General features: G+C 50.5%; 1 protein-coding gene across 1 annotated transcript in view; it reads left to right on the forward strand.

Annotated features, from left to right (window-relative positions):
• The window catches only part of LOC144692683 (putative voltage-dependent R-type calcium channel subunit alpha-1E), a 902642-nt gene that overhangs the window by 796862 nt on the left and 88262 nt on the right, over positions 1-17518 (forward strand). The window contains 2 exon segments of the mRNA XM_078561778.1: positions 12920-13049; positions 16755-16814. Coding sequence (XP_078417904.1) covers positions 12920-13049; positions 16755-16814 — 190 coding nt within the window.

Below are 17518 nucleotides of genomic sequence, written 5' to 3' on the forward strand. Positions count from 1 at the left end.
CAGCTGCTCTCCCTGCATTCACAGTGTCTCCCACTGCCCTCCCGCTCACCACCAGCACTGCCTCTTCAAGGGGAGTGACCTCATACTGACGTGCCCCTCCTCCCCATGGTCAGGTCCTGCTTGAGCCTGTTGTGTGCTATCTCATCCTGGAAGAGACAGAGTGCTGATTGGTAATGAACTATGATTGAGCATGCAAGATGCCTCGCATTTTCTTTTTATTCTTAGTGGGATGCGGGCTTTGCTGGCTGGGCCAACATTTATTGCCCATCCCTAGTTGCCCTTGAGAAGGCGGTGGTGAGCTGCCTTCTTGAACAGCTGCAGTCCATGTGGTGTAGGTACACCCACAGTGCTGTTAGGGAGGGAGATCCAGGATTTTGATCCAGCGACAGTGAAGGAACGGCGATATATTTCCAAGACAGGATGGTGAGTGACTTGGAGGGGAACTTCCAGGTGGTGGTGTTGCCATTTTTCTGCTGCCCTTGTCCTTCTAGGTGGTAGTGTTCGTGGGTTTGGAGAGTGCAGTCTAAGGAGCTTTGAAAAGTTGCTGCAGTGCATCTTGTAGATGGTACACACTGCTGCTACTGTGTGTCGGTGGTGGAGGGAGTGAATGTTTGTGGATGTGGTGCTCATCAAGCGGGCTGCTTTCTCCTGGAAGGTGTCCAGCTTCTTGAGTGTTGTGGCAGGTTCAGCTTTATCACCTGACAATTTGTGAACGGTACTGAACGCTGTGCAATCACCCATGAATATTCCCACTCTGACCTTATGATGAAGGGAAGGTCAAGGATGAAGAGCTGGTAGATGTGTCTGAGCTATGAGTTGTGCATGTGAAGGATGCAGTAGCATGGGTTGTGTGAATGGCGGTGTAGCCTTTGATGCTAGGTACTATTCTGACCACTTGTATAAGGTCATTAAATTTCTTGCGTTACTGTATCCATGTCCTGGGGACAGTGCTCCTGGCTGTCGCCTCCAGGGTGATCTCCCTCCATATTCACTGCATGAGCTGCCTCTGTAACCTCCTTCCCCACTCCCTGTGGCTGAGGGACATCCCTCCTCCTCAGGACCTCCTCCACCAGGATCTCCAGAGTCACATCTGAGAAGCTGTGGACCCTCTCGCTGGGTCACTGAGCCATCCTGTAAGTCTCACTTCCCTCCCAGTCAGCACACTCCACACCTTCAGTGGAAGTGGCTGAGTGTCGGTTACATATCCATCTCCAGAAACATCGCTTCCAATCAGTGTTTGAGTGTTAAACGTGCAAGTGTCCCTTTTAGCAGCCAGAGGCGGGTTTACATCATTTTCCCACCGGCAGAAGGGTGAAAAAAAAGACACTAAGTGGGTGCTGTCTTATTAAGAATAATGGTATTTAATTCAAGGAACACATCTGAAGCTCAATGGTTGTTGAATTGCAGTATAACTTACTTTGAAAAATTCCGATATAATCTAAGTAATCAGTTTAAAAACATGGAAACTTATGGCCATCTTGTAAGAATGAAAATAGGCAAACAAGTGCAGCTGTTAAAAGGGAAGTGGTAGGCAGAATATTAAGAGAAGGAACACGAACAGGGGAGAGACCCCATCCTGAGTGAGACACAGCCAGAGTGAGTGTGGGTATTGGCAATTTGGTGCACAGTGGGAAGGTCGGGTAAGTATTTACTACTTTTATCGCTTATAGTTTAAGGTCTTCTTGTGGTTTATAGTTTGTCTATTCTGTAGTAATGAGGATGAGGAAAGAAGGGCCCAAGAGTAATTGATTTAAAAGGTTTAATTTAAAGGGACATGTCATGGCAAGAGAGCTCAAAGCCGTGGTGTGCTCCTCATGCTCCATATGGGAAGCTGGGGACATTTCCAGTGCCCAGGACCAGCATGTGTACAGGAAGTATGTCCAGCTGCAGCTCCTGGAAGCTCAGGTTTCAGAGCGGGAACAGCAGCTGGAGACATTGTGGAGCATCCGCGAGTCTGAGAGCATCGTGGAAAGCACGTTTAGAGAGATGGTCACACCGCAGCTGAAGGGACTTGAGGAAGGAAAGGAATGGGTGACCACCAGGCAGTCCAAGAGAAACAGACAGGTAGTTCAGGAGTTCCCTGGGAAATCGGTATTCCATTTTGGAGGCTAATGAGGGCACTGGTTCCTCCAGGGAGTGCAGAGACAGCCAAGCTTCTGGCACCACAAGCAGCCTGTCTGTACAGGAGGGGAGGAAGAGCAATAGTAATAGGGGACTCTATAGTCAGGGGAACAGATAGGCGCTACTGTGGCCGTCAACCTGACTCCAGGATGGTGTGTTGCCTCCCTGGTGCCAGGGTCCAGGCTGCCACTGAACGGCTGCAGGGCATCCTGAACGGGGAGGGTGATTAGGCAGAGGTCATGGTACATGTTGTTACCAATGACATAGGTAGAAAGAAGGATGAGGTCTTGCATCAAGAATTCAGGGAGTTGGGCAGTAGACTAAAAAGCAAGACCTCTCGGGTTGTAATCTCTGGATTACTCCCAGTGCCACGTTCTAGCGAGCTCAGAAATAGGAGAATAATGCAGATGAATATGTGGCTTAAGAGTTGGTGCAGGAGGGAGGGTTTTAGATTTCTGGATCACTGGGACCGTCTCTGAGGAAGGTGGGACCTGTACAAGCGGGACGGTCTACATCTGAACCAGAGCGGAACTAACATCCTTGCAGGCGGGTTTGCTAGTGCTGTTGGGAGGAGTTTAAACTAATTCGGTAGTGGGGAGGGGACACAGAATGTTAGCAGAATAAGGACACATCATAATACAATAAAACAATCAAGTCAGAGGGAGTACAGCTGCATTAAGTTTCAAGGGAGTAAGGCAAGGCTGAATGGCCTCTACTTTAATGCCAGGAGTATTACAGGTAAAACGGATGAGTTAAGGGTGAGGATTGACACGTGGAATTGTGATATAGTAGCCATCACTGAGACGTGGTTGAGGGAGGGGCAGGATTGGCAGCTCAACATTCCGGGATATAGAATCATCAGTCCAGACAGGGGAGAGGGTGAAAGAGGAGGGGGTGTTGCATTATTAGTTAAGGAGTCAGTTACTGCAGTAAGGAGAGGTGATATCTTGGAGGGGGCATCGAATGAAGCTTTGTGGGTAGAGCTTTGGAATAAAAAAGGGGCAGCCACATTGTTAGGTGTTTATTATAGACCCCCAGATAGTCAGTGGGAAATTGAGGAGCAAATATGTGCACAATTTGCGGAGGTGTGTAAAAACAATAACAATAGGGTAATTATATTAGGTGATTTCAACTTTCCCAAGATTAATTGGGATAGACATAGTGTTAAGGGCTTGGATGGAGTGGGTTTCTTGAAATGTGCACAGGAGAACTTTTTAGATCAATATGTAGAGAGTCCAACAAGGGACGGTGCATTGCTGGACAGGTGGCTGAGGTGACGGTGGGGGAGCATTTTAGTGATAGCGACCACAACATGATACAGTTTAAGTTTGTTATGGACAAAGAAATAGACAAGTTGCAAAAAATGTTTTGGATTGGGGGAGAGTGGATTTTAGTAAAATAAGGCAGGATCTGGCCAAGGTAGACTGGGAACAGCTACTTGTGGAGAAATCTACAGAGGAGCAGTGGGGGGCGTTCAAAAAGGAAATGGGGAGGGTACAGGCTCAACATGTTCCCTCTAGGGTGATAGGAAGGAGTAACAAGCCCCGAGAACCATGGATGACCAGAGATATTCAGGTTATGAGAGAAGGATAAGAGAGGCTTTTAGCAAGTACAAGGGAAGCAAATCAGCAGAGGCATTAGTGGAGTACAGAAAATGCAAGGCGGAGCTTAAGAAAGCAATTAGAAGAGCAAAGAGGGGATGTGAGAAAGCTCTGGCTGGTAAAAGAAGGGAAAATCCCAAGATATTCTATAAGTGTATCATTGGGAAGAGGATAACCAGGGAAAGAGTAGGATCTATTAGGGACCAAGGGGGCAATCTATGGTTGGAGCCAGAGGACATTGGTAGAGTGTTGAATGAATATTTCACATCTGTCTTCACCCAAGAGAATGAGAATGAAGGTATCGAACTCGGGGAGAGAGACTGTGAGGTTCTTAAGCAAATTGATATAGGGAATGACAAGGTATTGGAGGTGTTGGCAGGCTTAAAAGTGGACAAATCTCCAGATCCGGATGATTTGTGTCCCAGACTGCTGAGACAGGCAAGGGAGGAGATCGCAAGGGCTCTGGCCCAAATTTTTAATTCCTCTCTGGCCATGGGGGAGGTGCCAGAGGACTGGAGAACAGCTAATGTGATTCTGCTATTTAAGAAGGGTTGTAGAGATAAGCCAGGGAACTACAGACCAGTGAGTCTCACGTCAGTGGTGGGGAAACTATTGGAGAAAATTCTGAAGGAGAGAATCTATCTCCACTTGGAGAGGCAAGGTTTGATCAGGGATAGTCAGCATGGCTTTGTCAGAGGGAGGTCATGCCTAACAAATTTGATTGAATTTTTTGAGGAGGTGACCAGGTGTGTAGATGAGGGTAGTGTAGTTGATGTAGTTTATATGGATTTCAGCAAAGCCTTTGACAAGGTCCCACATGGGAGACTTATAAAGAAAGCAAATACAGTGTAATTTGATAAGGTGGATTCAAAATTGGCTTAGTTGTAGGAGACAGAGGGTGATGACAGATGGATGCTTTAGTGACTGGAAGCCAGTGTCCAGTGGCGTACCACAGGGATCTGTGGCTGGGTTCCCTATTATTCATCATTTATATAAATGACATAGATGACTATGTGGGGGGTAGGATTAGTAAGTTTGCAGATGACACAAAGATTGGCCCGGTGGTTAATAGTGAGGTTGAGTGTCTTGGGCTACAGGAAGATATAGATGGGATAGTCAAATGGGCAGATAAGTGGCAGATGGAATTTAACCCTGAAAAGTGTGAGGTGATACACTTTGGAAGAAGTAATTTGATAAGGAAGTATACAATGAATGGCATGACACTAGGAAGTTCTGAGGAACAAAGGGACCTTGGCGTGTGTGTCCATAGATCTCTGAAGGCAGAGGGACACGTTAGTGGGGTGGTGAAAAAGACATATGGGACACTTGCCTTTATCAATCGAAGCATAGATTACAAAAGTAGGGAGATCATGTTAGAGTTGTATAGAACCTTGTTGAGGCCACAGCTGGAGTACTGTGTGCAGTTTGGTCGCCACATTATAGGAAGGATGTGATTGCACTGGAAGGGGTGCAGAGGAGATTCACCAGGATGTCACCTGAGATGAAACATTTAAGTTATGAAAAGAGGTTGGATAGACTTGGGTTGTTTTCGTTGGAGCAGAGAAGACTGAGGGGCGACCTGATCGAGGTGCACGAGATTATGAGGGGCATGGACAGGGTTGATAGGGAGCAGCTGTTCCCCTTATTTGAAGGGTCAGTCACGAAGGGACATAAGTTCAAGGTGAGGGGCAGGAGATTTAGGGAGGATGTGAGGAAAAACTTTTTTACCCAGAGGGTGGTGACGGTCTGGAATGCGCTGTCTGGGAGGGTGGTGGAGGCGGGTTGCCTCACATCCTTTAAAAAGTACCTGGATGAGCACTTGGCCTGTCATAACATTCAAGGCTATGGGCCAAGTGCTGGTAAATGGGATTAGGTAGGTAGGTCAGGTGTTTCTCACATGTCCGTGCAGACTCGATGGGCTGAAGGGCCTCTTCTGCACTGTGTGATTCTGTGATTCTATGAATATTGAATTAAAATTATATTAAAATGACTAACCAGTATACCATTGCCACATTACGGACACTGAAGTACATAAAAGTTTCATCATTTAAGTAGTTCATTGAGAACTGTAACCGCCTAAGGACAGGGACTGAAATAATAATAAGAAACGCCCATTTGAAAGACTGTGGGTGGAATCATCCGGTCCCGTTGGCGGTGGGCATGATGGCGGGTGGGTGGGATAATTCGGCATGAGGGGCAGAAATCAGTTTCGCGCCACTGGGCTCATCAGATGGTGTCCGCCATCGTGGAATGCCAATCGCTCCGGAGTCCAGCGTGAACACAATTTGCATCCTACTCATCGGGTGCAAAGTAAGGCCAGGCCAGAAACATCCCCACATGCCCGATTTACTGTTACGCCGATGGGAAAGCACGAATACCCAGAACACGCTTGGACAAGTGTGACGTGCCAAAGTCAGGACTCACCTTTCAGGCCCTGCTCAGATCGTGGACATCCGAGGATAAGATGATGCTGGAGCCCAACAGCTACTGGACCCTGAAGGAACACGTGCATCACATGCTGGGTGGATTCTCACGGATGTGGCTCTGCCACGAAGCAGCTCGCGGAAGGTGGGAGGTCTCCGTCAATGTCTTGGGTTTGCTTCAGGACATCGCGGTCTTGGCCATGGGCTGCTAAGTCAAGGGGCCGGGACTGCAGAGAGGAAGCCTAGCTTTGAGTGGGAGAGGAAGGTGTTCCTGGGGTGGGGGTGGGGGCGTGGTGCAGGCGTTGGTGGGAGAGGAAGGTCCATGTGTGATTGGGAGAGGAAGGTGTTCCTGGGGTGGGGATGGGGGCGCGGTGCAGGCGTTGGTGGGAGAGGAAGGTCCATGTGTGATTGGGAGAGGAAGGTGTATCAGGGGGGTGAGGTTGGGGGTGGGGTGGATGAAGGTGTTGGGGGAGTAGGTGTGGAGGGGCACAGGGAAGGAGGAAGGTGTAGCCAGGGAGAATGCAGCAAGTGGGCAGATCGGTGTAAGGGAGGGGGTTAGGAGTGGGGGAAGGAGGGAGCTCAGGGGGAGGGAGAGAGGGAGTTCAGAGGAGGGAAGGTGTCAGGGTGAAGGAGGGAGTAAGGGCAGAGGAGGAATGTCCAGGCGAATGTGCAAGGGAGGGGTCTGCGGAATCAATGACTGCCTTCTGGGGAGCAATCTGAGGGTAGGAGGGAATGGTGAGTATGCCAGGGGGCTGAGGGAGCCGGTAGGGTGGGAGTGCAATGGTAGCAGTAGAAGGGGTAGCGAGGGTGGTTGTTGGGGCCTCAGAGGCAGACATGGACCTTGAGGGTGGGAAGGAGGATGTCGGGGAGGTCATTGTGGATGGAGGTGGGATTCCCGGGAAGATCAGGAATGTGCACGTTCACCAGACATCCAGGAAAGAAAAGGGTTTGTGTTTGGTAGGTGATGGTGGAGAGGTGGAAGCTGATGTCTGGGGGGTGACAGCGATGGGGGAAAGGACAGAGGTGACTGCGGTGGGGTAAGGAGTGGGGGAGCTGATTCAGAACATGAGGGCGACCATGTTTGTCAAATTGAAAGTGGGCGGAGCCTTGTGTTGTGCGGGAGCAGGTGCTGTATGGGAGTGTGACCAGTGGGTGGGCGGAGATGCAGCTCAGCTCACTTAAAGAGAACCCCAGCAGGCAGCATTGAAAATGTTCAGGACAGTGGGATAAGTGTGATGGAGGAAGGATCCAAGTGTGTGGGAGAGAGTTTGCACGAGGCCCTGAAAGGCCCTGCCACACATACACTTCTCCCTCCAGAATCACTTGTGGTCTGGCTACATGCAGCTGAACTGCTAGTGAGGGGAAATGCAGGAGGAGGACTCGCGAAGCCTGCAAATGAATCTGAAAGTCACCATTACACATTATTCAGTGAAAGAGAATATATTTCCAGATTGTAAAGTGACAAAATGTGTTCCCACCTGTGCAACCACTTGTGATCAGAATTTCTTCACTTTTCCAGGCCTACCGCCACTTCTTCTAGATGCTGCCCTGACATCCGCAGGGGGGGTGGGGACAGCCTGTTCAATGCTTGGCCCTGTTGCCTCTGATGACTTCGGTGTGGGTCCACTGGAGAGCCGAGGCCTTGAGGGCCCCGGCTTGCTTTGGCTATCATCCTGTGGGCCAGCTGCCCCCTCTGCGGTGACAGAAGGTGAGGTTGAGGGGGGGTCACAAGCAAAGGGGACTCGGGAGAGGGCGGCCTCTGAGGTCCCTGAGTTTATGACCCAGGGGTGTCCAGCTGCAGCTCCTCCTCCCTTCAGGTGCCTGAGGGCCCCGGCCTGACTCCTTGAGGGGAAGGGGCACCTGGAGGGACATCAAGGTGCCCCGTTTCTCTCTCGCGTTGCCGCTGCAGGAAGTCACCCATGTCTGCCGCAATGGAGTGCAGGTCTGCACACATCCCCACATTCTGCTAGACCCAGGTCTCCCTAGGTCCCACCATCTTCCCCACGGAAGCCTCCATACATGCACATGTGGGGATGACTTCATCAGATAGCAGGAGGACAGACTCCTCTGACTCGCATGCCACCCTGTTGAGGGCTTCCTTCTGCTGACTCTCCGGGATGAGTAGGAAGGCCAAATGCAGAGGCTCGTCATCTGACTCGGACCTCACAGATGCCTCTTCCCCAACAGTCCTCCGAGTGCCGGGGAGCTCGGCTGAACCTGCCTCCTCCTGCTGCAGACATGTGTCCGTGTGGTGACCACCAGATTGTGAACACGAGCCTGCTCTAGATCTAGGTCCCACCGAGGTGTGTGTCTGCGCTGGTGGAGGGTGTGGGTAAGCACTGTGACGGGTCTTCCAGGCTGCTTATTTCCAGCTCTTCAATGGAGGAGATGTCCTCTTGGCTGGAGATGAGGGCCTGGATGGAGCTGAGGGACTGGCTGGCTGAGAGTGTCGGTCACTTGGCAGAGCTCCCTGTGAACCAAAGTTGTGATCATTAGTGCATGGCAGCAGAGTTAAAAGCAGGTGAGAGAGCACTCACAGTTGCATTGAGAGAGGGACGATGTGGTGCAGGATCCTCACATGGGTGTTCGCTGCCAACCTCACCGGCTGTCGGCACGGTCCAGATCATCACCAGTCAGCGCGATGGCACGCACTGCCATTGGGGGGCATCATGTGGGCCACTCCAGCCCCGGTCTGGGGACTCTTCCTCCTGTTGTCAGCCAGCTTCTCTGGCATGAAGACAGATGGAGAGAATGTGAGCAAGACTCATGGCAATGTGTGGAATGTTTGTGTGGTGAGCGGAGCCATGGACGGGATGAGGGTGCAAGCCCCAGAAGGTATGAGCCTGATGGAGATGTGAGGATGTGTGTGAGAGTTAGTGGTGTTGTCCCTTGAGGTATGAGATCCCTGTGGGTGTGTGATGGTTTCTGTGAGTGTGTGAACTGAGAGTGTTCAGGTGGTTGACTTACCCTGGTGGAATGGATGAGAGCATTCATCCTCTTCCTGCACTGGATGGCTGTCCTCCTCTCTGCTCCGGTGGTGCTGACCACCGCTGCCATCACCTCCCAGGCCGGATTGGTGACTCTGGTGGACCCCCTGCTGCTAGAGTGGGGGTAGAGGACATTGCGGCGGCCTTCCAGCACTGTGTCCAGCAGGCGCCCCCGAGAGGTGTCGCTAAATTTGGGGCTGGCGTCTTTGCTTTTGGGGCCACCTGTCGCCTGGAGCAGTCCTGGTCTGTGGACATGAAGCAAGATGCGCTTTAAATATAGCGTCCGGAGCGAGGAAGCGCTGAGGTCACAGCGTGGCGGGCAAATCCGAGCCCACCCACCAGCGATCTGGAGTCTTTCCCATGAAAGCATTATTCATGAGGCAGGATGCGCCAGGAACAGCACAACAACGGTACAAAAATCCACCATTGTGGCCGGCAGGTAAAACACCATTTCTCACATTCTCCACCACACTTAGTGCAAATCTGGGACAATTCCACCCTGGATTTGACACCCAATTGTGGAACTTACTGAGGATCCCCATGATGTAAACCCGCCTCCGGCTGCTAAAAGGGACACTTGCACGTTTAACACTCAAACACTGATTGGAAGCGATGTTTCTGGAGATGGATATGTCACCGGCACTCAGCCACTTCCACTGAAGGTGTGGAGTGTGCTGACTGGGAGGGAAGTGAGACTTACAGGATGGCTCAGTGACCCAGCGAGAGGGTCCACAGCTTCTCAGATGTGACTCTGGAGGTCCTGGTGGAGGAGGTCCTGAGGAGGAGGGATGTCCCTCAGCCACAGGGAGTGGGGAAGGAGGTTACAGAGGCAGCTCATGCAGTGAATATGGAGGGAGATCACCCAGGAGGTGACAGCCCAGAGCACTGTCCCCAGGACATGGATACAGTAACGCAAGAAATTTAATGATCTTATACAAGTGGTCAGAATAACTGCACCACCACCAGCATCACAACCTCAACACACTGTACCTAGCATCGAAGGCTATACTGCCATTCACACAGCCCATGCTACTGCATCCTTCACATGCACAACTCATAGCTCAGACACATCTACCAGCTCTTCATCCTTGACCTTCCCTTCATCATAAGGTCAGAGTGGGAATATTCATGGGTGATTGCACAGCGTTCAGTACCGTTCACAAATTGACAGGTGATAAAGCTGAACCTGCCACAACGCTCAAGAAGCTGGACACCTTCCAGGAGAAAGCAGCCCGCTTGATGAGCACCACATCCACAAATATTCACTCCCTCCACCACCGACACACAGTAGCAGCAGTGTGTACCATCTACAAGATGCACTGCAGCAACTTTTCAAAGCTCCTTAGACTGCATCCTCCAAACCCACGAACACTACCACCTAGAAGGACAAGAGCAGCAGATAGATGGCAACACCACCACCTGGAAGTTCCCCTCCAAGTCACTCACCATCCTGTCTTGGAAATATATCGCCGTTCCTTCACTGTCGCTGGGTCAAAATCCTGGATCTCCCTTCCTAACAGCACTGTGGGTGTACCTACACCACATGGACTGCAGCGGTTCAAGAAGGTAGCTCACCACCAACTTCTCAAGGGCAACTAGGGATGGTCAATAAATGCTGGCCCAGCCAGAAAAGCCCACATCCCGTGAATGAAATTTTTAAGAAGCAGCCCATACCCAAATGCAACAAGACTAGGACAACATCCAGACTTGGGCTGACAAGTGGCAAGTAACATTTGTGCCAAACAAGTGTCAGGCAATGACCATCTCCAACAAGAGAGAACCCAACCATTGCCCCTTGACATTCAATAGTATTACCATTGCTGAATCGCCCACTATCAACATCCTGGGGGTTACCATTGACCAGAAACTGAACTGGACTAGCCATATAAATACTGTGGCTACAAGAGCAGGTCAGAGGCTGGGAATCCTGGGGCAAGTAACTCACCTCCTGACTCCTCAAAGCCTGTCCACCATCTACAAGGCACAAGTCAGGAGTGTGGTGGAAGAACACCACCACCTGGAAGTTCCCCTCCCAGCCACTCACCATCCTGACTTGGAAATATATTGCCGTTCCTTCACTGTCGCTGGGTCAAAATCCTGGAACTCCCTCCCTAACAGCACTGTGGGTATACCTACACCACATGGACTGCAGCTGTTCAAGAAGGCAGCTCACCACCAACTTCTCAAGGGCAACTGGGGATGGACAATAAATGTTGGCCCAGCCAGCGAAGCCCACATCCCACTAAGAATAAAAAGAAAATGCGAGGCATCTTGCATGCTCAATCATAGTTGTTCATTACCAATCAGCACTCTGTCTCTTCCAGGACGAGATAGCACACAACAGGCTCAAGCAGGACCTGACCATGGGGAGGAGGGGCACGTCAGTATGCGGTCACTCCCCTTGAGGAGGCAGTGCTGGTGGTGAGCGGGAGGGCAGTGGGAGACACTGTGAATGCAGGGAGAGCAGCTAGGGGGGCATCTCACCGGGAGGTATGTGAGCATTCCAGCTTCCTCACAGAGACACAAATATTCCCAATCCCCCAAACCCATCCTCAGTCCCAACTCCATATGGTCCCATCGCACACACCCTCCTGTAGAGGTCACACACATTGTACCCGAACCCTCCCAATGTTATCATTGCAGGTTCCAGGAGCAAGATCCACCTAACACCCACCCCCATAGAGGAATAGAAAGATCCACCTTCCCCCTCCCACATAGTGGAATAGGAAGATCCACCTCACCCCCTCCCCTGTAGAGGACTAGGAAGATCCAGCACACCCCCTCCCCTGTAGAGGAAGGGAGGTGATGAGTGGGGACATTAGTGAGGCAAATGGGTTTTTACAGCAATCCAATAGTTTCATGGTCACCATACTAACTTTTTCTTCCAGATTTATTTAATGAACTAAACTTAAATTCCCAGCAGGGATTTGAACTCATGTCGCTGGATCAATAGTCCAGGCCTCTGGTTTATGAGGCCAATAGCCTGCATCACTAACAGAAAGTTTATATCATTAATACCCCTGACTGGTGAGATAATGTGAGACACCAGTTCCTGTACGCTGTGTTGGTCAGTTACCCTGAATTCTGCAGAGTGCTGACTGCTCTGTCCCATCCTGAAGATCCATGCGTTTTCCTGGTGGGAAGGGCCTGAAGCCTACAGAGTGATTACTACAACACACTGCTCACTGAGTGACTCCACTGTACTTTCAGGAGGCCCAGGAGCCGGAGGACAACCTTAAAATTCGAGCAAGGCCATTCAGGGATGATGTCAGGAAGCATTTCTTCACACAAATGCTTGTGGAAATCTGAAACAGCCCCTCCCAAAAAGCTGCCAAGCTTGGGGGTCAACTGAAAATCTCCAAACTGAGATGGGTAGACTTTTCTTGAGTTAAGGGTATTAGCTGTTCCAGAATTAAGGCGGGTGAATGGTGGTAAGATATAAATCAGCCATGATCTAATTGATTGGCCAAACAAGCTCAAGGGGGGCGAATGGCCTCCTCCTATTCCTTGGACGCTAGTTTCTTTGAAGTGATTTTTTCTTTAATCCCAACTAGGTTCAGCCCCATGTCAGGAGTGGACACCCTGTGGGCAATTTTCAACAAGCAAATATCAGCAAGGGGAGGGTTGGGGGAGGTAGCTGGAGCTGGCCTCGCTGAGTTTAGATTCCCAAGGCCAGCCTGGTGCATTTCGGTTGGGCCTCTAACTGGGCAAGCAGGCATCACATGAGCTGTGGGAGCTGTTTCAATATGTGGAATTCCCATAGTAACTGTTCCTTCCTCTTTGGCAGGCTGCGCAGGGTGTGTCACTTCATCGTCAACCTGCGGTACTTTGAGATGTGCATCCTGCTGGTGATCGCAGCCAGCAGTGTGGCTCTGGCGGCAGAGGATCCCATCAACAAAGACTCAGAGAGGAATCAGGTAAGGCTGTGGTGACCAGCGCAGAGTGAGCATGCTGAGCTGGCAGGCATGGTGTTGTCCCCTTAAGGCCCTGGCTACCACCTCTAGGATTGTCCAGCATTGGCCTGGAGCTCCTTCAGGAATTTAAAAACAAATCTCCAGGGATACTGCAGCAGAGTTCCTTATTGCAACAAATATAGACTGCAGTGAACAGAGACTACTGGCACAGCGTAGAGCGTATAATATTAATGCAATACAATCTACTCCTTCGGTAGGAGGGGGATTCAGTTCCAGTATGTCAGCTGTAGAATAATTCAGCCTCAGGTCCCTGACTAAGCTATGGCTCCTTTAAGAACCGCCCCTTTATAGATAATTGAGTGCGGTGAGGGAGAAGACATTGTTCAGTCAGGTGAGCATATAAGGGGACATTCAGGAGACATAGGTTTCGAGAGAGGCTGGGAATTGAAGAACTCGATAGTTGTAATGTTGGACCTTGCGTCGTGTTATGTGCATTGCTTGGAGCTTGAATTTTTATTTATTCCTTTATGGGATGTGGACATGAATTGGAAAGGCCAGCTTTTATTGCCCATCCCTAATTGCCGCTTGAGAAGGTGGTGGTGAGCTGCCTTCTTGAACCGCTGCAGTCCATGTGGTGTAGGTACACCCACAGTGCTGTTAGGGAGGGAGCTCCAGGATTTTGACCCAGTGACAGTGAAGGAACGGTGATATATTTCCAAGTCAGGATGGTGAGTGACTTGGAGGGGAACTTCCAGGTGGTGGGGGCCTCATCTATCTGCTGCCCTTGACCTTCTAGGTGGGAGAGGTTGTACGTTTGGAAGGTGCTGTCGAAGGAGCCTTGGAGAGTTGCTGCATTTCATATTGTAGATAGTACATACTGCTGCTAATAGAGGCAGTGAAGGTTTAAGGTCATGGACAGGGTCCTGATCAAGCAGCTGTTTTGTCCTGCTTTTAATCAAGGAGTATTGCTTGTAAAATAAAATAGCTCCATGATGATAGGACCCTGTAACACATGGTGTCAGGAGTAGAATTTAAACCCTCTAACAGTTAAAAAAAAAGACCAATCCCTTGGATAAAATGTGGAGAGAGCTTGTGTGAGTCACACATGGCCTGCAACAGGCCCATGGTACCACACAAGAGAAGACTACCCTGATCCTTGAGGCCCAGTGGAGACTACCCAACTCCTGGTGAACCAGGGCAACACATCGAGTCAGGAAGAGATCACAGAAGTGAGGCAGCGGCAGGGCCAGACAGAGTGACAGGCTTCCCTCATCCAACCTATCCAAACCTGTCAAATGATCCCAGAGGATGAAGTGCAAATTTACCCATTGCCCTTTGTGCTAAGCAGATGAAGTGGCCACCAGACCAATGGGCTGGCACCATAGCTTCCTTCTGAACAGGCCATGCTCAAAAGGCTGGCATTGATCTCGAGCAGCAAGTGCTCAGTGGCCACGGGTGAAGGTGGCGTCCTTCACCAGGCTGGACTCCCCTTAACTGTACAGCCTCAGTGATTCGATGCCTGAATTGACCAGGTGGTCAAGGCACCCCACTGACTAATGTTTGGCTTTCTACATCGGTTGAAGCCACCATTTGGTCTATCAGGATCATGGAGTTGCCGCTATCTACAAGCCTGTCCACACAGCATCAGGTTAAGGGGACCCAGCCTGTGGCCAGGAGATAATCACTGCAGAGGAACTGGTCAGATCCCTGACATTCTGCAGCTCATGTCACCCCTGAGTCCAAAGAATGGGACTGGACTCAGGGCTGATAACTCTAGGAGACATAGTGGCCGCTGAAGAGCAACCATGAGACTTACACCACCCCTGAGGGAATCGCAGCAAATGTATCAATGTTTCCGGTTTGATGAGAGTGGTTAGGGAGTGGCACATTAACCAAACCGAGAGGAGCCCAGGCAATTAGCTTCCAGAGAATGCCAGCAGGGATTGGCCGAGTTAGTGTAGCTTGGGAGCCGTGTGGAGGCTGCTCACTTTCCTAGAAACAATGAACATTAGCGGAAAGGAGCTGACGGCCCTTCCTGGTTCTGAATGCAGCAACCCTGCTTCCCTTGACTTTCATGTGGCGTTCACTCTCAGCCAGGCAGCTAAAACAGGAACCCGGGGTCGAGTTGGAAATGAAGCAAGCTGCCTGGGAAGTGAAGCCTGGAGTAGTACTCCAGCTTTCTCAGCCTGTAATACTGGGAAGGCATTTCTCAAGAGTTTAATATCCTCACCAGTGGACCCAGAAAGGCAACAAAGGCAATGGGGTGCCCTGCTCAGACCCCAAGTTGTACCAGGGACCCAGGAAACCCAGAAAATCAAAAGGGGGCAGGGAGCAGGAGTTAACCCCAAGCCGGTGAATCTGTGAAGTATTTGTAAGAGCCTGTGAGGTGACAGCTGAACTGGCCAGCCAGGAAGCTCTGAACTGCCGCTCCCAGCAAAAGCTGCCTGGTCTGTCCCAACTAAAGTCTGCAGAAAGCACAGGAGGAACTGTGAGATCAACTCAGCCATGGAAAGCTCGGCAATTGCAGCCTGATGGCCAAGGTGGAAATCCTGTGTAAGTTGGCACTGAAGACAGAAGAAAAGCATCAACCCTTTTCAATGATCGGGATGAAATGAAGATGAAAATCAACAATGAAGAGCGAAAGCCAAATGATCTGAACTGCAGGGTGGCCCTGTTGAACAGGCTTGACCGGTGAGTAGGAGCTGAAAGTGTGAGACTGCGAAACAGAGCAAAGAAATGGATAGACACTCAGTAAAACAACAATAAAAAGTCAAACCTAACACTGGAAATAGAGGAGCTGGTGTCTTGGTTGAAGTATTTGGAGGGGGTGACCTGGTGAAGATGGAGGTGTAAAACCAAACAAGGCAAAGCCTCCCTAACCCAACAGCTGGAAGGAATCAAAACCAATATTATCTCAAACAAGGTGGTTGGGGAAGAGGAAACCCCAGAGCTGAATTACTGAGACTGACTGCAAGAGACCAGAAGCAAGACCTGGTGGCAGCAGCTCAGGCACTGAAAGAGGAATTTCACAAACTGACTGGCTATAAGGAGCTGATTTGATTATTACATTCTCTGGAAAAAATTCCAACAAGAAGCACCACCCAGGCAAGGGTTTGGCTCCGTTAAGAAATCGCCCTTTAAAGATAATTATTCCCGGAGTGGCAGGAGACTTCTCCCCATCGGATGATGATAAGAGAGAAGGATCAGGTGAATTTGAAGAGCTAAAGTGCACCTTGTGTGCCTTGCCATTGTAAAACAAAAGGAGGGCCCTACGGCAACAAACAAAGGCAATCTACAGCAAAATGCAGTGAGTGGAGGATAGTTACATACAACTTATGTGCATATAATGAATCACAGTCACTTACAGCAGTTCTGTGCATGTGTGTAAGTGCTGTGTGTGCCCCCACTATCACTCACTTTCTGGCTGAGTGCCCTATATGGAGTGGCCTGTTTTGACCTGAATGTTGGGATGGTGTCAGGCAGACCCCCCCTGACAGATGGGTGAAGAAATGAGAAGGTGCAGGTATCTCTGGGGAACAATTCAGAAGCAGCAGGGCTCAGGTTCACCACCTGTCTCCCTGCTCCAATCTGTGGGAAGGAGGGGAAAGGCAGAAAGGAGTAACAGGGAAAGAGCCTCTGAAAGTAAAGGGAGTGGTTCATGTGTTTTATACCAGTGACTCACTGAGCATCTCTCTCACTCTCTTCCAGGTGCTGAGGTACTTTGACTACGTGTTCACCGGAGTCTTCACGTTCGAGATGGTGATAAAGGTAAAATATTTCATCACCAAACTCTTATCTCAACTCTCCTTTCTCTAATCACAGTCTACCTACATCACAACATTTACAGACACACAATAGAAATTTAATACCTCCCACATTTCAGAGGCAAACTGCCTTTTTCTCACCACAGTGTCCAGTCCCTCTACACCCCCATCCATCACCAGAGTGTTCGATCCCTCTGGCCCCCACCACAGTGTCCAGTCCCTCTACACCCCCATCCCTCACCACAGTGTCCAGTTCCTCTACACCCCCATCCATCACCAGAGTGTTCGATCCCTCTGGCCCCCACCACAGTGTCCAGTCCCTCTACACCCCCATCCCTCACCACAGTGTCCAGTCCCTCTACACCCCCATCCATCACCAGAGTGTTCGATCCCTCTGGCCCCCACCACAGTGTCCAGTCCCTCTACACCCCCATCCCTCACCACAGTGTCCAGTCCCTCTACACCCCCATCCCTCACCACAGTGTCCAGTTCCTCTACACCCCCATCCCTCACCACAGTGTCCAGTCCCTCTACACCCCCGTCCCTCACCACAGTGTCCAGTCCCTCTACACCCCCGTCCCTCACCACAGTGTCCTGTCCCTCTACACCCCCATCCCTCACAACAGTGTCCAGTCCCTCTACACCCCCATCCCTCACCACAGTGTCCAGTCCCTCTATACCCCCATCCCTCACCACAGTGTCCAGTCC

This window comes from Cetorhinus maximus, chromosome 17, assembly GCF_964194155.1.
Source record: "Cetorhinus maximus chromosome 17, sCetMax3.hap1.1, whole genome shotgun sequence".
NCBI classification, from domain to species: Eukaryota; Metazoa; Chordata; class Chondrichthyes; order Lamniformes; family Cetorhinidae; genus Cetorhinus; species Cetorhinus maximus.